General features: G+C 50.8%; 1 protein-coding gene across 2 annotated transcripts in view; it reads left to right on the plus strand.

Moving 5' to 3' along the window:
* Nos1 (nitric oxide synthase 1) overlaps positions 1-25,150 on the plus strand; it is a 115,630-nt gene that overhangs the window by 17,698 nt on the left and 72,782 nt on the right. The window contains exons 2-3 of one of the 2 annotated variants that reach the window (XM_042267997.2): positions 6,330-7,425; positions 19,212-19,338. In XM_042267997.2, coding sequence (XP_042123931.1) covers positions 6,716-7,425; positions 19,212-19,338 — 837 coding nt within the window. In that variant the 5' untranslated portion in view covers positions 6,330-6,715. Of the gene's footprint in view, positions 1-6,329; positions 7,426-19,211; positions 19,339-25,150 lie in introns of those variants that run through there. The other variant, XM_006970808.4, reaches the window with a different exon arrangement.

The raw sequence follows: 25,150 nt of genomic DNA on the forward strand, positions 1-25,150 counted from the left end.
CAAAGTCATTCTCAGAAGGTTGCAGCCCCAAAGGGGGGTTCCACAGTTTGCTTGCATGATTCACAACAGGGCCCAGAGACTCATCTCTGGGATCCCCAAGGCACAGGATGTCAGCACATACCCTGCTGACTTGTGGGGGCGTGGCAGGCTTGGGGCTCTGGCTTGCTGGCGTGGGAGAGATGGCTTCAACTTGGATCTTAAAAGGCTGCAAATTAAAGACTACGGAAGTTGGTTGTTGGGGTATTGTTTAAAGGGGGCGCAGCTTGTTGTCTTTTGTTCGTATGGGGGGGGGAGGCTGTGTCTTGTTGTGCGCTTTAAGACTTGGGAACTTGAAATGTGTTTTTAAATAAGATCAGAGAGAGTGAGAGAGACTGCCACAAGGCTGTGGCTCCGAGGGCGACCTCGTGGCTGTGCAGACTGCAAACAGGCTAGGTTTTGTTTTCTTTCATACTGTTCATTTAAAATATAAATACATCTGTGCTTCGAACCTAAGTGATCTGACATTCCAGGTTGAGGAAAGGTGTTTGGTGCCGAGGGTGTGCCCACCGACTTCTGACTTGCAGGGCCTTGGGAAGATGCATGCATGGATACCTCTCCCTTCCAGAATGATCACTGTGCGTACATGTACAGAATTTACCCTGCATGCATTTTCCTCACCTGACAGGGAATAGGATGGCTCCGTTCCGATCTGTAGATGCCCATCTTGTTCTCCAAAACACACTCCTTGCATATAGATGTTAGATTTCATCTGATGCCCAGAGGGAAGCGTTCCGGGAACTAGAATATTAGTCCTAGACACACCCATTTCTCACCTCTCCTGTGTATCGATAGGTTTTCTCTCCTCCATCATGCCCTCCCATACCCATGCCCAGCTAAGTCTCCAGTAGATTCCTAGGGGACAAGAGGGAGGTGAGAGTCTAGGGACCTATATTCATTGGGTAGGCATGCTTGCCACGGGCACATGTGGAGGGCAGAGGACAACTTGGAGGAGTCGACCTCTCCTCCCATTATGTGGATTGCGGGGATTGAACTCAGATCATCAGGCTCGGTGACAAGAGCTTTTACTTGCTGGGCCAGCCAGCCCACTGGCCTCAGAGTCACAGTTGGACCCACAGTGTCTGATGACAGCGTGGTAAGAGCCGTGACAAACTGTCCAGCTTTGTGGTAATCACAATGAAAGGAAACTTAGTTAAAGGGAGAGAGAGGCTTGCAGCTGAGGGGGACAGCACCTGCCTGGCCCGCGTGTGGCATCCTTGGCATCACAAAAATATATGTAATAAATAAATAAATAATAGCTAACAAAGGAAAACTGATTTCCATAATTCTATTTAGCCTAATAGATCCGTAATAGTATCATTTTCAGATGGAAACATTATTTTAAATTTATATACAATATGGTAATGTTAGCCCCTGGAAAGCTGTCTTCAATGAGGTCATGAGTTCAAGGCCAGCCTGGGCTAACATAGTTTAAAAAAAAAAAAACCTAACCCAGAAAAAAAAATTGATACATTTTGCGATCTCTTTCTCATACAAGTCCTTGAAGCATAAGGTGTACTTGGATTTTTCCAGAACGTCTTAGCCACAGTGAAGGAAGCCCAGCCAACATACAGTGAGGGGCTGCCACCTCGGACCATGTGCCTCACCACCATCGGATATGATGGTTAATGCAAAAATCCACAATTCTCACCTCAAAGGGAGTAAGAGAGTTTATTTTGGAGCCAAATTTGAGTGACCACCACGGCTTGGGGACAGAGATTCAGGTTTCCCTAAATTCCATGTTCTGTCATGAAAGTGGCTACATGTGATTTCATTAGCTACAGAGGAGAAGACTCTGAAAGGGTTTGCCGGAGTTCTTACTGGGGCGGGAGTAGAGGGTTACAACAAAGCCTGGGAGATTCCGCTGTGTAACATACGACGGCGACGACATCTTTAGCTTTGGTGGAACTAGTGGCTGGCTAAGAATCCTTTCTAAAGTTTTGATAGTCACAAGGACATTGGGCCCAACACAGGGGTGCGCAAAAGGCAACTTCCAAAGTCACCAGAATTAGCCAGAGAGGATCTGGCTCTGATCTGCAACATTCTAACTCTTCATAGTCTCAAAAGTTCAGTCCTTCAGCCTGTAGTCTGCAACATTCTAACTCTTCATAGTCTCAAAAGTTGAGTCCTTCAGCCTGTAGTCGCTTTACCACAGGCAAGGGTTTTCTCTCTTCCATCTCACCCAGACCCCCTTCTTTCTGGGAATCTCAGATACCCATGTTTCCACTTGAGTTCACAACACTGAGCGTGCTCCCGTAAGTCTCCAGACTTTTCTGTTCCTTGTTTTTCAATGAATGAGCTATCCTCGGCTCTCAATGGCTCATCTTCATCCTGGTCCTGAAATGGAAAGTGTGCCAATAGGAAAACCACAACAAACATAACAAATGAAGAGCAGTTTACATTCATCCTATGTGTGCATGAGGAGAGCCCCTGGGCGTGACCTTGAGCAGCACAGGGCTGAAATGTGAGGCCACAGTGGAGGGCGTGCTTTGGGGAGAGATGGAGGCGCCATCATGTCTGAAATTGGCATTCGGACTAGATCTAACCCTGACTATTAAACTTCTCTGGAGTCTCCCCCTTCCCTCTCATCTTCCTAAGAGCCTGTTGATAACTTACCCGAACAGGAAAGACTTCATAAAGCTTAACCTTCTAGAACAAGACAAAACCAGAAGAACAGCAAGGAGAGTTCAGATCTGTGGCCTTCATCCACCCTCAAGGCAAGGAGGAGAACGGTTCTTTATTCCTATGCTGGCTGTAAAAGGATTGAATGGAATCCCCGCAGAGGGCTTGGCACCCTTCCTGGCCAAGAACTCCCAACCATCCCCATTCCTCCCCTTGTGGAAATGAGACCCAGGGTGAGGCGCTACCTGCCCAAGGTCACACAAGGAGGCGACATCAGACACACCCTGTTTGGGCTGCTTCCTCCTCCCTGGCAGTCACCCCCTTATTTCCTCACAGCAAGGTAAAGGAAATAAACACACCCAGAATGAGTGAAGTTCCCAGCAGAGGTTCATGTCCAAGTGTGGTTTCCATGGTACGTACCATGTATGTGTGTGCTTGCGTGTGTCTGTGTCTGTCTCTGTGTGTGTGTGTGTGTGTGTGTGTGTGTGTGTGTGTGTGTGTGTGTGTGAGAGAGAGAGAGAGAGAGAGAGAGAGAGAGAGAGAGAGAGAGAGAGAGAGAGAGAGAGAGAGAATTTGTTTAGAATCCCAGCTCCCAAAAGTGGCAGCAACTTGACGGGACCATTCAGCCTAGCTTCTCTCTCTCTCTCTCTCTCTCTCTCTCTCTCTCTCTCTCTCTCTCTCTCTCTCTCTCTTCTCTCCACCTACATCCCTGTAGATGACGCTTCTGAAGGGACCAGGTGAGAGCCCTCAGTGCCCTTTGCAGGGAAGGGTACCCTTAGAGATGTCACAAAAGGACTGTGATTGAGGGGGAACAAAAGACAAAATACCAAACCATACTGATTAAAATCCAGGGAGTCCAAATCACCGTGTTATATAATAATAACCAGAGACGGGTTTTTCTGAGCGACGTTCCTCTCTGTGGCATGGCTGTCCCTGTGTTTTCTGTGCCTGTTGAATTCCCCGGGTTAATCAGCCAGGTGGCTGCTACTAAGAAACCATTTTACAGATAAGGGAAATGAGGCTCAGGGCAAACAGGAAGCCCACTCAGAAACACAGAGTCAGGCCACAGAGACTCAGGGGACCTGGATGTTTTCGACACATAAGCGTCCCTACGAAGTTTCATGTGTCTACCTGCAAAGGAGGGATAGGTGAACTTGACTCTGCTCAGGCTACGAACAAGACACAATGGCAGATGGAATGGCTCCTCTAGGTAGAAGAAAAAAAAAAAGCCAGGTCACTGTGGGGTCAAGACCATGACAGGTGCTGGGAGTAGCAGCTCAGGCCTGTAATCCCAGCTACTGAGGCGGGAGCATGACAAGTTCAAGGTCTGCCTGGACTACCGAGACAGTTCAAGTTCAGCCTGGGCAACTTCAGCAGACCCTGTCTCAAAATAAAACTTAAGAAGGGATATAGTCTAGTATATACGTGAAGCCCTGGATTCCATTCCCTGTACCACATGAAGAAACGGAGGGAGGGAGGGAAGGAGGGAAGGATGGATCCATGGATCCTAGTTTACCAGGCACCTGCCAAGAGCCCCACCTGTTTCTAGAAGATTGCAGAGACAGAGGGCAAGCTGAGCATGGCTGACGATGGGAGACACCATGACACGCTTTGTTTCTGGTTGGTTTCGTTTTAATCAAGGCACACCAAAGGCCAGGTCCACACTCTGTCCTTTACTAAGGTCTGGCCTAAGCCAGGGTTTGTAATAAGTGAGCTTAGAGTCCTTGCCTCTCCTTCCAGACCCTTCTCCCATTAAAGAATGGAGTCCAGAGCCAAATGTGGACCCCGGAGAAAGCCCTAGAGCCCCAGCTGTCTCCACCTTTGGCTGGAGTTTGGTCCCCAGAAGATGGAGCACTTATGGAGAGCTAAGGAAGCAAGAGAAGAGAACCTGTCCTTCTAGACAAGGAAGAGCATGGCGATCCTGGGTGCTTTACCTTGCACACCAGAGCCTAGGCAGCAAGATGCTAAAACATACTCAGGCTACTGACACCAGGGCCACACACAGCAGAGAAATGCCACAGCGTGAGGGCGATGCATGAATACACAGAGAGAAACACACACACAGAGCCGCGCCAGATGGAGAAAGCAGCCCGGGCTGGGCCAGGGATTCGTTACTCCCCAACCCACACAGAGCGGCTGGTGGGGTTACGTAATGCAAGCTGCAAAAAACACTAACCAGCCTCCTTCAAGGGGCCCTGGAGGGGGGAGGGGGACCTCCTCTGAAAGGCGTGGGGGGGACCTCTGTAGTCAGCTCTTGTGTCTGCTGGCTCAGCCCTGGGGTGGCCCTGGGAAGGTGCTAAAAGCAAAAGGAAGCAAGGTTTGGGTTTGCTCGTCACGCCGGCAGATGGGTGGCCCTCCTTGTGCTAAGGCATGGCGAGGATGCTGGAAAGAAGAGTCTAGGGATATGGGTAGAACCGGGGCTTGGAGGGGAGGAGAGAAATGGATGAAAGGATTGGCTTGTCCTCCCCTGCCCCCATCCCCACCCAGCCCACCACTAACAGATCACCTGTCACAGCCCACAGCTTCCCATACACACAGCTCGTTTGCACTTGCCTGATCCGAGCTACCACCACACTCCAGCTTGGCCCCTGCTGGCCTTTGGTACTGTAAGCATCACCCCAAGTCCCTCCCCTGGGACAACTGATGCTTTGAAAACGGACAGCGTTTTAGAGAATTTAAATATGGAGCTGTGCACATAGGTATCGGAAGTAATTATCGGGTAAGTTTCGAAGTTCAGGCTTGAAAGGGAAGCTGGTCTGTCCCTCGGCCGACCGCTCTGTGTGACCTTGGACCAGGCGCTGAGACTTCTTTCAAGTTGGGGCTCCAGGTCTAGGGATGGGTTTCTGTGGACATCAAAGGAGGAAAAAATAATTGTTGAGAATAGATGCATTCAGAAAATTCCCATGTTAGTCTCCCGTCAGTGGATATTGATTGAGCATGTTATGTGCCATTACTAAGCCCAGAGGGCCACAGTCTGTCTTCCTCATATTCCCTCACTGGGGTTTTTCATGTGGTATGTGAGGAACAAATGTACTCTAGAGCTTTGTGTGGACCTAGCTCTTTGTGTTGGAAGTCTTCGTGACATGGCGAAGTGTCTATTTTTGAAATTGAAACGATATAATAATGAGTGAACCGGCTTCAGAGGAGGGGGCGGGGGGTGGGGGTGTCAGTTGGAATCCTCTGTCCATGGTACCACTTAATGCAGCCTCTGTATCTATCCAGTGGGTTTTGTTCTTGGTGATGGTGGAGGTGGAGGTTGGTGGGGAGGTTCCAGAGTGGGGAGCCCAAAGATTGGTGCTGGAGGAGCTTCTGAGCTGTGAATGGGAACTGTTTGCAAAACCCAGGGCACCAAGGACAGTGTGACAAGTCAGAGCCGTGGCTCCCATGCTGGGAAAGATAAAAGGTTGAGAATTCTTACCCTTGGGTCTCTAGGGTTGCCTGGCTGTCTTGGCTGATTTGTTCCCGGGGAGGCTGTTTGGTCCCTGAGGGCTTTGATGGCAGGGATAAAGCCAGGTAGCCACTGCTAACTGGCGAAGGTGGGTGTCCACCGAGGAAGGCCAGCTTCAGCACCCCAGGCATCCGTGACTCAGTGTTTCCCATCCTAGTTCTGAGGTATGGGGTGCCCTGCTCCACTTCCTCCTCACCTGCTCTCTTCTTTTTCTACTCATCAGATCCAGGAACCCCTACATCACATCTGCAGTTGACAAGCTGGTAACCAAGATGCCCAGAGACTAGTCCCCATGCTTGTGTGTCACTTTAGACGCGGCCATAAGACACAGCAAACCTCCAGTCCTCCTGACCTGTTGCTTGGGGACACAGCCCTTCACCGCTCCTGACGTGTGCCTGGTCGACATTGGCTTCCTTAGAGAACAAGGAAGGAGGTGGGGACACATGAAATCATGCCACCCAAGGCTGAATGGCAATGAGCCGGTGACGCCAAGTTGACGTCAAAGACAGAGGCGACTGAAATTCTGTAACCAGCTCCTTTTTCCGGAGTAGCTCAGGTCTCCTGCAAGAGTCATCTTAGCCTGGAGGTCTTCCAAAGGACACAGACACCATGGAAGAACACACATTTGGGGTTCAGCAGATCCAACCCAATGTCATTTCTGTCCGTCTCTTCAAACGCAAAGTCGGGGGTCTGGGCTTCCTGGTGAAGGAACGGGTCAGCAAGCCACCCGTGATCATCTCGGATCTGATTCGAGGAGGTGCCGCGGAGCAGAGCGGCCTTATCCAAGCCGGAGACATCATTCTCGCCGTCAATGGCCGGCCCCTGGTGGACCTCAGCTATGACAGCGCCCTGGAGGTACTCAGAGGCATTGCCTCTGAGACCCACGTGGTCCTCATTCTGAGGGGCCCCGAGGGCTTCACTACACACCTGGAGACCACCTTCACGGGGGATGGAACCCCCAAGACCATCCGGGTGACCCAGCCCCTGGGTCCCCCCACCAAAGCCGTCGATCTGTCCCACCAACCGTCAGCCAGCAAAGACCAGCCATTAGCAGTAGGCAGGGTCGCAGGTCCGGGTAATGGGCCTCAGCATGCCCAAGGCAATGGACAGGAAGCTGGCTCAGTCTCCCAGGCTAATGGCCTGGCCATTGACCCTACGATGAAAAGTACCAAGGCCAGTCTCCAGGACAGTGGAGACCATGATGAACTGCTCAAAGAGATAGAGCCTGTGCTGAGCCTCCTCAATAGCGGAGGCAAAGCAGTCAGCAGAGGGGGACCAGCCAAAGCAGAGACGAAAGACACAGGAGTCCAGGTGGACAGGTAAGCTACACGAAGTGTGTGCGTGTGTGGAGGTGTGCATGTGGAGGCTCCACCTGGCAACCCAGGAGCCAGCCTGCCCACCCACATGGCTGGGCTACCCTTCATGTCTCCCTGGAAATCCTAGTCATGCGAGGTGAGCAGACATCCATTTGAAGACGCCGCTCTTGCCGTGAAGCGCGGAGTCATTAATAACCATGGTCCAGGGAATTGTGTCTTCACGTGTTTGTCCCGTGAATGCTCCCGAAGTCCCATAAGGTAGATGTGGGAAGGATGTGTCAAGGGTGGGGCTGAGAGAGGTGGAAATGGCTTTGTTGATACTGACCAGGGATTGAGAGGCACGTGCACACAGCTCACTGGGCAGGTAGCTCATGCCATGATCCTGGGAAGGAAAGCAGGGGAGAGCTGAACTCTCAAATCCACTCTGCTTTCTCTTCTCCGTAGCCAGCTAAGGACAAGGGAGGTTTTCCAGGAGAGGGAAAGACTGCAGAATTAGTCCAACACCCTAAACCACAGTCTTCCAGTCTTGGACCCTGGGGGTAGATCCTAAAGTACTGGGAATGACCCCTCTTGTTCAGCAAACCACTGCTTTGGGAGTCTCTGGTGAAAGGGGTCCGGCAGAACTGTGGGTGTTGCCAGCTCCGTCTGAGGGAGGAAAGAACAGCTGGCCCTGGCAGTCAGAGAGTTGTGTGTCCTGCAATTAGGGAATTCCCTATGCCTCTTCCGCCATCAAACCCAGTAGCCCTGCTCCATGCTGCCAAGACGGGGATGGGGCCACTCAGAATTCAAACCCTGCACACATCCGCGACACTCACTGAAGCCGTGAGGTGTGCCCGGACTCCGGAGTTGTCTCTGTTGTGCGCATGACACAAGCTGATCCTAGTCAACTAACCCTGTTCCTCAGCAGAAGACCAGTTCAGGGAGTTTTCCATGAGACTCTGTCTTAGCTGGTGTGGTGGAGTCCCTGGCCAATGGCCGCTGACCATCAGATGTATCCATGTTTCATACATTTGACTTGGATTTGCAGCTGGGCCAGAGGCTGTGGATAGAAGGACCCCTTGGGTTCTATTTCAGGCAGGCTTGCACTCCCAAACTCCATATGATGTGGGTCCTCCCCTGGAAGACCCACAGTGAGTACTGGGTGGGTACTCCCTGCCCGTCATGTGGTTAATTTGACCCGGTCCCTCAGGTGACACTTGAAGGGACACAAAGGTGGCACCTAGAATATAAAGTTCTTGGTATAACACTAGTGGTATGTATAAGTGATGAGCATGGCTGCCTTCCAGAACATGGGGTGCTTACGGAGCAAAAAGAGGACTGTAAACAAAACTCCATACTCCGTTCCGTAGAAACTATTGCCTGCCTTTCTTTCTCCAAGGAGGCACAGCCAATGTGACATAGGACACTGCCCCTGGACCCATTTTTCTGACTTGGGGGGTGGCTCCGTACAATCGCTCTCCCATTGTGGTCCTCCCTCTGGCTGCCTAGATCTACCTTGCACATGCCGAGTGTCTTAGCCAAAAGTCATAGATAAGCTGAGGTTTGAGAGGAAGCTGCCCAGGAAGGCTCAGAAGAAAGCTGCCCTGGGAAGCCACTCCGAGGAACAGGTTCTAGGGAACGGGTGACATTTCTTAACGACACCCATTCCCCTAGCTTGGTGGCTTATGCTCATGTCGTACCTAAGACCACGGAAGCTAGCATAGGGTTGATAGAGCCCACCCCTACTCGACATTTTCAGACACTTCATGTCCTAACTGTGACACAAAGGACGGTGTCAGTCTCCTAAAGAGAGAGCCAGCCATCGACAATGGGACCTCAGCCGGCAGGTCAAAGGTGTGTGCCTGGACCCAGAACTGTTGTTACACACACAGGAGCATCAGATACAGAAGGATATAGATGTGTCATCTTGGTATCCCAAGGGCCACAGTGGTGTCAGGGTTTGTGATACCGTTTTCTGAAATGAGCAATTTTCAATGAGACAGCAGGTCAGCCTGGCTTCGCTTGGTAACTCCCGGTTTCTGTGGACTCACACATGGAAGATCAAAGCCATCGGCATGGTGCGGCAGAGCCCAGGAACTTCTGCCTGCTTTCCATCTACATGGAAGGTCCTGTGCTTATTGAGGGCCTGGCTCCTTAGGCGGAACTTACCCTTGGCATGGCATGTCCATCTGTCCCCACATGGTACCACCACCTCTACAATGTAAGGAACACCCCTGAACGCAGAGAGCAACAGCCCAGAATGTCCCCCAACCCACTGCCACACCACCTCCTGGGGATTGAAATCAAATGCCAGAGTCAGTGTCACATTGTCCTTGGGGTCACTGGCATCCCTGAGACCATCAGGGACCCTTGGTGCACACAGCTATGGGGAATATCTTATACTCCCGTTGACCTCCCTGACCAGATGCCATTTGGGACTGAGGATTGTCACTGGCAACTTGGAGGCTGGATGAATGGTTACCACACTGAGCCACTTGGGAGACAATGGGGTACATTACCCAAATCCCACATCCAGGGCACGCCCATCAGCCAGTGACTCCTGAGGCTACCCGGAGCATCAGCCACTTGCTAGTACAGGGTGCTCGCTGTCTTGGTTCTGCTGCCCTTCATTCCTGCTATGAGTGGACTTAGCTTTCTGCTCCATCACTGGGGTTAGTGGGGACCAAAGGTGATGCTGTCACTCCTATGAATGACAGCCAAATCCCCTCACCCCAGGAGCCAAGTGGTCCCAGGAGTCCGCAAACACAGACTTCTGGTACCTTCTGTATTTGAGAGCGGTCCCTTTAAAAAGTGTCAGGGGATATCAAGGTTGCTCAGCTTGCTGCCCTGAGGCAGGGTTCTAAGGAGGCCAAGGTCCCTGGGCCAGCATCCATCTGGAACAGCCGGTCATCCCGGCCCTATGATCATAAAACCTGCCCCCCTGTTCACTTTTGCGAGGCCCTCGGTCAGTCCCTACATACCTCTTCAGAGGTCATGTAAATGTTGCCGGAGAAGTAGGACACACAGCTTCAGCCCGGTTTTCTAAGTGAGCAAACTGAGGATCAGAGAGCCGAAGCCACTTAGCCAGGGTCACACAGCCTTGCGTGTAACCTACAAGCCTCTCAAGTGTCTGGAGTTAAAGGGACAAAAGAAACAGCTGGGGGGGGGCGGGGGGGGGGACGGACAATACACAGGGCACCCACTCTGCGGCAAGCCTGGGTTGGAGGATCATGTCGTATGCCCACCTCTGCTGACCACTCCCGGGGAGGCTGGCCCCATACTAACATCTCTCTGTCAATCCCATTTCCTTCTTAAAAGTGTCCCATTTCCATGATGAATTAAGCTGGGTTCAAAGAGGTTCTGTGGTTGATCCCGGGCCACACAGCTAGCAGGCCACCAAACCAGACTCGGGCCCGAGGCTGTGCTCTTGACCTCTGTGGCCTCATAGATGGATGGCCTTGTTGCCACAGTGCATTTGGCTACCGGCCACTGGGTGTCTGAAGCTGTCAGAACATTTCATCTGAGTCTGGAAGGGAAACTGAGACCTTGAAGTTGCTCTGGCTTGGGGTAACTAATGTAGGGCAAGATGACCAAGGTTTGTCATCCTTCAAGATGAGGAGGAGGGCCTCCTGAGTTACGGAAGAGCGTCTCTGATGCGTTCTGTGGGTTTCCCAACCTTCCAGCCATCACCATGGAAGAGCCGGGATCCCGGGTCCTTTTCTTCCTGTAGCAGGGCAAGGTGGCTGGCCTGTTGTTATGCAGTTCATTAGTGTTTGCTTACCAAGGGGCCCAAGAGGGGGCAGAGGAGATGCTCAGTGGGGAAAGAGCTTGCCACACAAACATGAGGCCCTGGGCTCAGATCTCAGGCATCCACATCAAAAGTGCTAGAGAGACGGAGACAGCCTGATTCCTGCACAGTTTGCTGACCAGCCGGTCCTGCTTAGTTGGAGAGTTCCCAGTGACCTTCACATACACATGTGCACACACATGCTCACACACGCATGCACAGGCACAGGCATGAAGGTCCTCATGCTTACACACAGGTCCTCATGCTTACACCTGCATGTGCATGTGTGTGTGAGCATGTGTGACCTCGGAGTGACCCTCAGCTGGGCTGGCTCCAGGCTGCCTGGGTGGGTGCACATCGCACACAGAGCTCTGAACAGGACTGCAAAAGCTCTCCCGCAAATTCCTCCGCCACAACCCAGTGCGACTTCCCTTCTTCCCCTCATCAGACACACATGTCTTCCCCAATCTGTCCTCCCCTGCCTTGTCCCCTTTCTGTCTTGTCACTTGGACACTCGGCCCTTCATCCTGAACGAGCTGTGGAAGAACTCACTCACGTGTCTTACCTCCCCAAAACTGGCCTGTCCCCGGCGGGCTTCTCGCCGCCTTCCGCCCAGTGAAGTTTTGAGCAAGCACGGTCTTGCCCCTGGTTCTGCTCTCAGAGCTGGAGACTTGCTGAGGGAGCTCTCCCCTCCCCGAGTCACATCAGAGACATGAAGAATAGACAAATAGACGTTTGCCGTCATCTCTCCCAGTGACTCATGCCAGGGAGGAAATAGGCCAGAGATTTGGGGGGAAGTTGCTCAGGAGTGAGGAGGATGTTAAGTGGGGGAAGACAGAGGTGCCAGTCATGTGAAAGCTGGGGAGGAGGGCAGCCTGACAAGAAGGTAGGGTGGGAGCAGAGATCCTGAGCAGGGACCAGCATGAAAGGTTCAAAGAAGTAAAGGAAGGCTCCCAGGGATGCAGGGTGAACAGTGGGAGGAGCTTTCTATGTGAGCACCGAGGATCAAAGTCAGGTCCTCAGACTTACACAAAGGTCCTCACATTTGCATAGAGGTCCTAATGCTTGCACTAAGGTCCTCAGGCTTGCACTAAGGTCCTCAGGCTTGCACAAAGGTCCTCACATTTGCATAGAGGTCCTTATACTTGCACTAAGGTCCTCAGGCTTGCACTAAGGTCCTGAGGCTTGCACTAAGGTCCTAATGCTTACACTGAGGTCCTCAGGCTTGCACTGAGGTCCGAATGCTTACACTGAGGTCCTCAGGCTTGCACTGAGCTCCTCAGGCTTGCACTAAGGTTCTAATGCTTACACTGAGGTCCTAATGCTTACACTGAGGTCCTCAGGCTTGCACTAAGGTCCTCAGGCTTGCACTAAGGTCCTCAGGCTTGCACTAAGGTCCTAATGCTTACACTGAGGTCCTCAGGCTTGCACTAAGGTGCTTTACTCACTGGGCCACCTCCCAGACACCACTGTTCTTCAGAAACGTAGCCCCTGAGGATACTGAGAGCACCTGTGCTGTGTATCCAGCCAGGCTGGCTGTTCACACACTCCATGCCCAGGTAGGACAGGACAGATGTTGCGTCAATGCATAGGAACTCTCCTGTCCTCCGACATCCAAACCCAGCCTATTACCTCCCAATTTCTTTACTTACCTACTCTTGCAGGTTTAGGCTCAAGGGTCCCTGCCCACCTTGAGGGTATCAGTAATTCGAGTCAAGGTGATGACTGAGCCTCAGCGCCCCACCTCTCTTTCCCATCTTCAGCATCCCCTGTAGTGTTCCTGGTCTTAAAAGCAAACTTTACAGCCTACCCTGTAATCTCAAGACCTAGAAGAGCTGAGGCCCAAGGGTGGCAAGTTTGAGGCCAGCCCGGGCAACATAGTAAGGCTGTCTGAAAAAATAAAAAGAATGACTGAGGGTGTAGAGTATTTTCCTAGCATGCGCAGAGTCCTTGCTTCAGCTCCATATCTCGTAAACCAGCTGTGATGACCTACACCTGTAATCCTATCACTCAAGGGTTAGAGCAGGTGGCTCAGAAGTTCAAGGTCATCCTTGACTACACAGCAAATTTAAAGCCAGCCTGGGCCTGTCTCAAAATAGAAAAACCTCTGAATTTGTTTAACAAGACCTCCCCATCAGGGTGACAGCCCCCTGCTGAAGCCAAGGGGAAGCTTGGCCAAGGCTGCCACATCCCACCTCCATAAACGTGGGGTCTTTGTATTAACTCGGCCCCCAGCGTCTGAGACCAGGTCGATCAGGTAGCAATGAAAAGCTAGCGCAGGGCAAGGAGGATGGGAACGAGTTAGTCAACACATCCATGGAAAGCTGGAGCAGGCTTTCTGCCAAGGCCAGCTGCTCCGCAATAGCCGCATCGTCTGGTAACTGCCTCTACCTTCCTGGGGCCTGGCACACAGGCCTGACACACCTGTTCCTTGCCAGGTCCCCAGGCTTAGCCAGTGGTCAGCCATTTGAGCTTCCTGAGGAGTCAGACTAGGCTACCTGTCCGTGCGTTCTGTGAGAGATTCCCAAATACCCTGTGCTGAAGACCGCCAGGTTCAGGATACTGACATGGAGCTAGGATACTGACATGGAGCGTGGCTAGGGCGCATCTCAGCACAGTGTCCACGGATATCTTTGTCACATCATGAGGTGTGCCACGGGGTGAGACAGGAAGCTCACCAACCCTCAAGGCCTGGGACCAAGCCCACTACAAGGAGGTCTCTGGCTCCACACCTCCACAGTTGAGGCCCAGACAGTTCCAACTACATCAAGGCAATTGGAAGCAGCTGGGCAGGCAGGCCCTGGACCCATGAGTGATGACCAAATAAAGTCATCCATCCACCCTTGCCAGAAGTCAAGAGACAACCTACGTCAGTGGGGTCCTGGTATCCCCACCCCACCCCCGGGGGAAACAATAAAAACCCATCACCAAGCCTGCATTTACCCAGTGGATGGAGTTACTTCATTGATGGGGCGTGTCTAGCACCTAATTTAAAGTTCTGGGTCCGGCAAGTCGGCAGTGTAGGTAAAGGTGCTTGCTGCCTTGTTGACCTGAGTTTGATCCCCAGGCTATGGGAGAATAGGCTCCTGTAAGTTTTCCTCTGACCTCCACACACATGCTGTGATTCTCATTCTCTCTCTCTCTCTCTCTCTCTCTCTCTCTCTCTCTCTATCTCTATCTCTATCTCTCTATCTCTCTATCTCTCTATCTCTATCTCTCTATCTCTATCTCTATCTCTATCTCTATCTCTCATACACTCAAATATTTTTTTAATTTAATTTTTTAAGAAAATGCTCACAACTCTATGAGTATGTGGTTTAGCCAGATGCACCTCTGGGGTCCACTGTGTAACCCCCATGCCCCAGGATGCCCAGGTATAAGAGAAAAAATTAAAAAAGAAGCTTTGCAAACTTCTCTCACTGGGTATGTGCCCTTGGACAAGTGACCCAATCTCTCTGAGCTGCAGCTTCCTTCGCTGTTCAGGAACGTCATTGTAGTTAGTGTCTTGTTTGTGCTGACTGTGCGCTGGGCAGTGTACACACATGCCCTCACCCAGTACCCAGCAGAGGTGGGTGTCCCATAGGCTTTGAAGCGTGAGCAGAGGCAGCACTCGGCTGGGGGTGGGCATAAGGGCACACAGAGGAGGGGAGAGTGGAGATCGGGGCCGGGGATTATGGGAATCTAACCACATTGACTGCAGACCTGTACTTCGGAAGTGTCTAGTGACCATATGTGACTAGTGACCACACCTGATGGTACAAGCGGAAAGCATGGCCATCGTGGCTGACTAGAGCCTGGACAGTGACCAAGATCCTGAAGGACTAGAAGTCTCTCTGTCCCATCTGATGACGCTGTGAACAAAGGATGGAGAATGTCGGAGAGTCACTAGCCGGTTCCCCAGCCCTGTGCCAGGAGGGTCCTCTCGCTCCATCGTTACCCATGCTGACATTAACCCTCATGTGACAAGGGACACACTGGGGCTGGTTCCATGTCCAGATTCACCTGACTTAATAAACAAAGCCAAGGGTCAGACCTGGTTTGCCCAGTCCCCACTGTGGATGCTTCATGGGTGCCACTGTGAACAGACCCCATAGGATGCTTCAGGAGCCCTCACCATGCAAATGAACCTCTGGGGTACCAGGTCCTCCACAGCCCCTCTCCTACAGGCTGTGGGTCAGGGGAGTCTACTCCCGAATTTGTCCTGAGTGCATGGAGATCAGATAGCTCAGCTCTGACATTCCCTGGGCTCCATACTAAAAATGTCTATCTCCTGCTCATCAGACATGATTCTAAAATCAGCATGTGTTAGACAACCCATCCAAGGGCATTCTTTGAACAAAGTTGTTCATAACAGAAGAAGAAAGAAAAGGAGAAGAGGAGGAGAAGGAGGAGGAGGAAGAGGAAGGAGGAGGAGGAAAAGGAAAGAGGAGGAGGAAGAGGAAGGAGGAGGAAAAAGGAAGGGAGGAAAAACAAAAAATAGATGTTAAACCTGTGAGCTCCTTCCTGCAAGGCCACAAGAGGATCCACCTCAGTTGCCTAGGTGATGGACCTCACAAATGCTGGGGCTCTTGCTCTGTCACCTGTAGCTGAGAATCCAAGTATCTTGACTTGTCTTTCCTCCCCCCTCTCGGCCCTTTTTGTAATCTCAGAAGGGATGTGAGCTAACAGCCAGCCATCAGACCTCGTCTTAAACCTCGGCTTCAAGCTGTGGGCCTCCAGGGAACACACATTGCCTCTCTGGGCTCTGCTCTCTCGTCTGAAACCAAGAGCAGCGAATGGCTGTTGAAATGAGATGAAATAACTGTGTACAAGTACCTGGTACATTACAGACGTCCCCAAATGCATTAACCTCTTCCCTTGTCTGCTGAGGCCCCCATTTGTGGTCACATGACGCTGTCAGCTCAGGAACAACAGAGCTGAAATGGAACTGAGTGACATTTGAAGCGGCTCTCTACAGCCCGTTCCCTAGTTAATTGCTGCACAGGTAATCCGTTGACTTGGGAAATGCTGGCCATTGAGAACCACTCTAGGGATGCTTTGGTGACATTTTAAAGAGGGTGAGACAGAATGTTCCCTCTGGTGATGTAATCCTCACCCAGCAGAAGAACAGAAGTGGCTGAGCCATGGGCCAGAGGGGCCAGGAGAAACCCAGCCAGGAGGGGTGGGCTGGCCCCATCGGAGCAGTGTGAAGGGGAACCACTCAGGGCCAGAACCAACCTCCCAGCTCCTGATTCACCACAAATGACAATCCACACAGACCTGGTCAGGAGGGAGTCCCCAAAGCTGGGAAGGTTAACACAGAGAGCTAGATAAGAGACAGCCTCCGTGCCCGCAACCAATACCCACGGGGGACACAAAGTAGCTGAGTGGCTTAAAGTTGGGGATGGGGTGTGACAATGAGGTACATCTGCAATTGAATGCAAGGTCAATTAACAGAAGGGAACAGGAGAGCAGTCCTCACAGGAAAGGACAGAGGTGACATAGGCATCTAGGTAACGTGGTCCAGTCTTCATCTCTGAGGCTGGCTACCCTATAGGACCTTGCTGGCACAGCCTTGGCCTGCGCCAATCAGAAGAAAGGGCAGGAAGCCAATGGGGCTTCCCATGCAAGCGATCATGTTCTGGAGTCAGGCACAAGCCTGTGGTTGAGGACCGTGTGGTGTGAGCTAATGGCTTTCTGTATCTGGATCTGGGCTTTCTCGTGTGACTCTTATTGTGATGCTGGTAGTGGTGAGAGCGAAGGTGGTGGTAGTCGTCATGGTGAAGAAGGTGAGGAAATGGTGATGGTAATGGTGATTGTAGCGTTGATGGCTTGGGTAGCAATGATGGTGATGATGAGTGTCTTGGGGTTTCTGTTGCTGTGAAGAGACACCATGACCACAGCAACGCTTATAAAGGAAAGCTTTTAATTTGGGGGGCTTACAGTTCAGAGGTTTAGTCTATTATCATCTTGGCGGGAAACATGGTGGCTCGCAGGCAGGCACGGTGCTGGAGGAGCTGAGAGTTCTCCATCTTGATCCACAGGCAACAGGAAGTGGACTGTGACACTGGGCATAGCCTGAGCATAGGAGACCTCAAAGCCCATCTCCAACGTGTTACACCTCCTCCAACAAGGCCACACCTCCTAATAGTGCCACTCCTTTTGGGGGCCATTTTCTTTCAAGCCACCACACAGTGAGGATGGTGATGATAGTGATGATGCTGGTGGTCATGATAGTGATGCTGATCATGGTGACAATGAAGATGATAGTGATGTGATGGTTTGGGTACCAGTGATGGTGATGTGATGATGGTAATGATGATGGTCATGATCGTGGTAATGGTGAAATGCTTGTAATGGCAATCGTTTAAATAGCACTGATGGTGATGATAGTGACGGTGATGGTTATATCAAGGGTGGTTATGTTGACGATGGTAATGATGTTAATGTTGGTAATGATGTGTGACCGTGGTGGTGATGGTGGTCATGGTACAGTGATGGTGAAAAGGATGGTGACAGTGAGGGTGTCACTGGTGTTAGTGTTACTGCTGATGAGAAAGGGAAGCCAGAGATTTGTTTCTGAGGGTGGTGAATGGTGGTGACGGTGGTGGTGAATAAAGACAGTCCTAGGAGCCTCTACTTCAGAGTAAATGTAAGCAGTGAGCCGGAAGCTTTGCCTTCCCCACTGACCACCTGGGACCTTGGCCCCTGGATGAGTTATTCACCCATCGCCATGATAAAAATAATGAGACAGGAGCAACTTAAGGCATGGGGGTCTGTAGCTCACAGTTCTAGGTTGCGGTCCATCATAGGCAGCAGGAGCTTGAGGTAACTGGTCATATTGTGTGCTCTGTCAGGAAGCATTGGGTGATGAATGCTGGGCCTCAGTTCACTTTCTTTAGTGTCTTACAGTCCATAATCCCTGGGAACAGTCCTGCCCTCAGTCAAGATGGGTCTTTCTGTATGAGTTGACCCAGCCAAGGTAATTCCCCACCAACATGGCCAGAGGCTTGTCTTCCATCTCATCCTGGACTCTGGCGTTGAGAGCAGCTCTAACCTCCACAATCCCCCCCCCTTCTGTCTCTCATCTGCACCATCTATGAATGTGTGATGGCGGCAGCTAATTCTTGCTCCCACCCCATGGGCCATCTCAAGGGATAGATGAGTCAAACACACACAATGAGATGACCATTCACCTGGGGTGAGGGTTTGCCTTGCAAATATGAGGACCTGGGTTTGGTCCCCAGAATCCACATGAAGGAAGGCTCCTGAGCACTGGAGAGGCAGGGCAGGGGAATGGATGGGGTTTCCTATTCTGCGGTCCCATCAAATCCATGATCTCTATACTTGTGAGAGACTCATAAGGGAAGCTGGATGGCTCCTGAGGAATAACACCTGAGGCTCACCTCAGGCCTCCACATACTCCTGCACACACACACACACACACACACACACACACACACACACACACACACACACACACGGTGCCTGACATGTGGTGAATACTAATTAACTCTAGACACCACGCTGAGTGATATTGTTTTCATTGCTCTGCCCCCTACGCTGGTGATTTCTTAAATTAAAGATGCCCAAAGCCTTGGTCAAGATCAGAATGAGGAGTCTTGGGTCCGGCCTGCAGGACTCCCACCCACCCCATGACCTGCCTCTCTCATCATGAGCTGTCCTGGGTGGGTAGGGTGTCTAGTACATACCTGATGACGGTGATGCTGACAGACCTGGGAGATGCCAGATTCTCCGACCCGGGAAGTGGGAGGAGGGCCGAGTGATGTGTCTATGTGGCAGCCACGCTGAAGCCACAGGCATTGCACACAAGCCCAGAACTGCCTTCCCTGTGGCACTGGGGTTGGGGTGGGGGTGGGGGGTGGGGGGCGGTGTCTCTGATGAAGATGTGTGGGCCCACAGGCTACTGCAGAGAGACCTACAAGTGAGCCAGGCTTCTCTGCAGATGCGGGGCTCCCAGATCAAGGCCACCACCCTGCTGTCAGCCTTCCTCACTCTCCCCTCCCCCGCCCTTGCCTTTCAGAGACCTGGATGGCAAGGCGCCCAAAGCCCTGCCCCTGGGCAGTGACAATGACCGAGTCTTCAATGACCTGTGGGGGAAGGGCAACGTCCCCGTGGTCCTCAACAATCCGTATTCAGAGAAGGAGCAGGTAAGTAGACACACACACACACACACACACACACACATACACACACCCCGCACTGGCAGCGTCCGGGGTTCCCACAACTCCTTGCGGGTGGGGGTGAGAGAGGGGAGGGGAGCAGGGCATCCCAGAGCCATTGGCCTGGAAGCTAAGCCAAGAGGGCTGGGGCTGGGGTTCGAGGACCGGCTCCAGTTCTGGGTGTGTCGTGTTTGGCCAGTGTTTGGGAACTTGCCAATTTTCCACATCTTACGTTCCCGTTACTACCAGGAAGGGCACTTGTGGTCCATGTTCTAAAGACTCGGAAAATATAAAACTCTGAGTATTTTTATAAATGTATAAACCTAAAGATAAGTATGAAAATATAAAAAAAAAATCTAAAGCCACCAAATATCCTCGCTAATACCTTTTTTCCCATTAATACCAACCCTAGAGACCAACGGTATTGGTTGTTTTTTGTGTGTTCTAATATCTCGTGTATACACAGACAAATGACACGTGTGTTATTTTCACGCCTTTGTATGAAATTGTGTCTGCACTTGGCTTGGCTTTTCCCTGTATTAACGTGTCTAGGAGATAAGTCCCTGTGAGAAAGTAAACAGGGGAGGGGTCTTAATTAGGGTTTCTATTGGTGTGATAAACACCAGGACCAAAAGCTACTTGGAGAGGAAAGAGTTGATTTCACTTTACAGTTTCTAGGTCATAATCCATCACTGAAGGAAGTCAGGACAGGAACTCAAGCAGGGCAGAAACCTGGAGGCAGGAGCTAATGCAGAGGCCATGGAGGGGTGCTGCTTACTGGCTTACTCCTCATGGTTTTCTCAGTCTGCTTTCTTATGGAACCCAGGACCACCAGCCGAGGGTTGGCACCACCCACCATGGGCGGGGCCCTCCTGTGTCAATCACTGATTAGGAAAATGCCCAATAGGCTCACCTACAACCCGATCTTCTTGAAGCATTTACTTAATTGAATTTCTCCAACAGCTTTAGCCTGTGTTAAGTTGACATAAAAGTAGCCAGTGCTGAGGGCCTGGTTCTTTTTCACAAGTGTATAATATTCCAGTGTAAGGCTATGCCTTCCTCTGTGGAATAAGTTCTCATACAGAACACGGGCTATGGCCACTCTCTGGCTGTGACAGCAGCCCCATCCCCTGTGGCATTGTATAGATACTTCCTTTGGCCCATGAGCGGACTTAGGAGAGAAGAAAATTCCTAGAAGTGTTAAGGTTGAGTCAAAAGTCATTTACATTTACAACCCCGTGGCAGTACCCATCTTACCAGATAAGTGGCGGGAGCAGGAGGGGGGCTGTTTGCCCACAGCCTCGCCAGCTCCATCTGTTCCCAAGTATTTCAGTCCTTGCCAATCTGCTGAGATGTGTGCTGACAGCTGAGTCACCATCCCTTTCTAAGAGTGCCTCAGCTTGGCCGCAGACCAGCAGCCACTTACTTCTCTCTTGCCCAGGCAGCTGACGATGGGCCAGGCCAGGGTGACCCTTGGAAAGAGTTCATGTCTCCTACCCATCACCCTTACCCCACAGCAGCAAGAGTGGGGTGACTCATGGGAGGTCTGGAAGAGGGGGCGGTACCCCCCTTTCTCAATACCTGCATAGAAATGGAGCCTTTCAGTCCCTCTGAGCCAGGACGCCAAGCCTTTCTGCAGGCCTTCAGAGGCGGGAGAGCCGAGCCGGAGCCACAGCAGAAGTGGCTGCTGATGGCTAAGGAGGAAGAAGGGCCGTGGGGAATTCCACGATCCCACTGGCTGTCTCGCCGGTGACACCCAGGGATATTCGTGGATGAACAGCATTAAACAGTTCTCAAAACTCAGGGCCACACTGGAGCTGGGATGGGCTCAGTGGCTGAGCATGTGCTTAACAAGCAGGAGGCCCTGGGTCCACCCTAGCAAAACAAACAAGCCAAGGCCTTACTGGAACACTGGGGACTCCTGTTCATGGGCAAGAAAACAAACTACTGTGGTCTTTAAAAACTCCTTCATAATTTCTTTTTGTTGTAGGAGAATGAGGTCCTGAGAATGGGACCTGGGGCTGTGCAAGGACAGAGCTCTGCACACTGAGCTATATCAGCAGCCCTTGGCTTTTTTCAAGTATAACCCAGGCTGGCCTTGAACTTGTGAATCTCTGGCCTCTGCATTTGGGTATACATTAAGCACATAAGAATATTCCTCATTTCTTATCTTTCTTGACACATAGGAACTTCTTAGTCAATTTCTACCCTTTGTTTATAAAGACGTGACTGAGGCAGGAGGATGGCAAGGTGAAGAACTGCTCAGGCTACCGAGTGAGTTAAAGGTCAGAGAAGACAACTTAGTGAGGCCTCATCTAAAAAGAAAATTATTTTAAAGAATGGGGGAGGGGCTGAATGGCTCAGAAGCCAAGAGTAGGTAACACACTTGCAGAGGACCCATGCTCAATTCCCAACACCCATGTTGGAAAGCTCTTCACTGCCTGTAGTTCCAGTTTTAGGGGATGTGAATCTCTGGCCTCTGCCTCCCTACTACAGAGATTACAGGTGTGCACCACTACACTGGTTTATAGTTCTTTTATTAAAAATGAATCTATGTGAACTGATAACCTTCCCAAGATAAAGATGGACAGGAAGTGGCACCTCCAGCCAGATCTAGGCTCGGCCACAGTTGGTTAGGTGTACAGTCCGTTGTCCTAAGAGATGAGTCTGATTTTTAATTTATTGTCATGGTTTCAGAGTTTTGCACAAAAATAGTGATGTTTCTTCTTTAAAACATACACTATCGAACCATATGTGAGCCTATCTTATTAGGGGGTGTCTTAGTCACTGTTCTGTTACTGTGAAGAGACATCATGATCAAGGCAGCTCTTATGAAAGAAAGGATTGAACTGGGGGCTTGCTTACCCTTTTAGAGGTTTAGTCCATTTTCATCATGGCAGGGAGCATGCATCATGAAGGCAGGCACTGACTGGAACAGTAGCTGAGAACTACATTCTGATCTATAGGAAGAGATAGAGAGACTCTGGGCTTGGCATGGGCTTTGAAACCTCAAAGCCCGCCTCCAGTGACACACTTCCTCTAACAAGGCCACGCCCATAAATCCTTCTAATCCTTTTAAAAAGTTCCACTCCCTGGCAACTGTGTACTCAAATAAATGAGCCTACGGAGGCCATTCTTATGCAAACCACCACAGGGTAACAGCAGTCTCCGTAAGCCAACCTCCTTATGGAGACTCTCCACTTTGCGACAATCCCTACCACCCATGACTGCCACCATCTCCGCAAGACCAAGTGCCTGTTATCATTTATTAGCACACCAATGCTGCTATCTTTATTTTTACATTTAGGATAGGGGGTAAATCTTTTTGTATCCCTTTGTTGTTACTGTTGTTGTTTAGTTTTTTGGGGGGTTCTAGGATGACCCACAGCCTCGTGCATGTTAGGTAGGAGCTCTACTCTGGAGCTATCTCCTCATTCTTTGGGGGTTTTCTAAGATTCATTTTTATTATCTTAGTTACGTTTATATGTGTGTGGGCATTGGCAACATGAGCACAGGTGTCTACAGAGTTCAGAAGAAAGTGTCTGGAGGAAGGTCTATGTGTCAGAAGATCGTGTAGACCAGTGGTTTGGATTGTGCTGAGGTTCCGATGTGAGAGGTGGAGTGGACCCAAGCCCCTCACTGCTGGTCTCTGGGTCAGTCTTTCAGACAAAGCCACTTGGTCATCTTACTGGGTCCTCAGTGCTCAGCACCCCTCTCATACCACACTGGCTGCATGCTCCCTGCCATGATGAAAATGGACTAAACCTCTAAAAGGGTAAGCAAGCCCCCAGTTCAATCCTTTCTTTCATAAGAGCTGCCTTGATCATGGTGTCTCTTCACAGCAACAGAACAGTGACTAAGACACCCCCTAATAAGATAGGCTCACATATGGTTCGATAGTGTATGTTTTAAAGAACAAATCACTATTTTTGTGCAAAACTCTGAAACCATGACAATAAATTAAAAATCAGACTCATCTCTTAGGACAACAGACTGTACACCTGACCAACTGTGGCCGAGCCTAGATCTGGCTGGAGGTGCCACTTCCTGCCCATCTTTATCTTGGGAAGGTTATCAGTTCACATAGTTTCATTTTTAATAAAGAAAGGAACTATAAACCAGTGTAGTGGTACACACCTGTAATCTCTGCAGTTGGGAGGCAGAGGCCAGAGATTCACATCCCCTAAAACTGGAACTACAGGCAGTGAAGAGCTTTCCAACATCGGGGTTGGGAATTGAGCATGGGTCCTCTGCAAGTGTGTTGCCTACTCTTGGCTTCTGAGCCATTCAGCCCCTCCCCCATTCTTTAAAATAATTTTCTTTTTAGATGAGGCCTCACTAAGTTACCCTCTCTGACCTTTAACTCACTCAGTAGCCTGAGCAGTTCTTCACCTTGCCATCCTCCTGCCTCAGTCATGTCTTTATAAACAAAGGGTAGAAATTGACTAAGACGTTCCTATATGTCAAGAAAGATAAGAAATGAGGAATATTCTTATGTGCTTCATGTATACCCAAATGCAGTGTTTTGACATTGCCAGCCTGCTTTGCTGGTTTGCCGTTGGAGTTTGTAATCCCCTGTTGGTGGCAGCCTTGGAGTTTGGCTGAAGGGGGATGTCTGGGGAAGAAGCAAAAGCATTCTTGACTTTCTCTAGAAATAACTGGAAGTCCCTGGCAAAGTCTGAGCAAGAGCAGGGCTGTGGCCACTTCCTTTCATGCTGTTCTCCTTGTTTAAAGTGGCAATTTGAAAAAAAATATCACCTTGATCTTCTAGTCAGAGGGGTGGAGCCCGGTACAGAAAACACAGCAGGAGTGATTTGGGGATGGGCTTCTCAGCCAGTGTGGCATGAGAGGGGACGAGAGGGGTGCTGAGCACTGAGGGCCCAGTAAGATGACCAAGTGGCTTTGTGTGAAAGACTGACCCAGAGACCAGCAGTGAGGGGGTTGGGTCCACTCCACCCCTCACATCGGAACCTCAGCACAATCCATGCCCGAAAACTCCAAACCATTGATGTACACGGTCTTCCCAGACTCACTGACTGTACAGCCAGGCTCCACATTGCCTTCAGGAACAGAGCTGAAAGGAGCTGGCCACGCTGGTGGCAGGCTGTCACCTCAGCACTCAAGAGGCCGAGGTGGCGGGTTGCGAGTTCAAGGGTAGCCTGGGCTACACAGTGGGACCCTTTCCCAGAAAAAGAAAAACAAGCACCATGGCTTTAACTGACGTCATAGGGCATTTTCCCTGGCATTCCCTTGGTTCTGTGTTCAATCCCCAAGACAGAGAGTGAGCAAGAGCATTCCTTGAGACCCAAGTTTAGGGTCCATTTTGCCAGCCCCAGAGATAAAGAGGCAGCCCTGTGGCCCATCGGCATCTCATCCCTGCCCCCAAGGCCTTCAAGTGGGGCAACTCAATAAAGAACTGGTCCTGTATGGTGTGGAACTGTCTTACACCCACCTTCCCAGAGGCTGCTCAAAGCCATCTCACCTGGCTGCTAAAGCCCGCCTCCTCCTTTCCCAAAGCAATTTTGCTTTTCTCTTTCGTACTTTCACCAACATTTTTTTTTTCAATTTTATTTTTTATTTTTTGGAGACTTTCAAATGGGAGGGCTGTGTTTATATCATTTCCTGCCCTCCCCTCCCCCCTCGACTCCTCCTGTTTCCCCCACTCTCACTCAGCCTCATGATCTCTTCTTTAGTCATTGTGTGTGTGTGTGTGTGTGTGTGTGTGCGCGCGCGCGCGCGCTCGCTGAGTTTGTTCATTGTTGCTGTACGTACACGAGTTGAGGGCTGACTGGATCACCTG

This window comes from Peromyscus maniculatus, chromosome 23, assembly GCF_049852395.1.
Source record: "Peromyscus maniculatus bairdii isolate BWxNUB_F1_BW_parent chromosome 23, HU_Pman_BW_mat_3.1, whole genome shotgun sequence".
In the NCBI taxonomy this organism is placed as follows: Eukaryota; Metazoa; Chordata; class Mammalia; order Rodentia; family Cricetidae; genus Peromyscus; species Peromyscus maniculatus.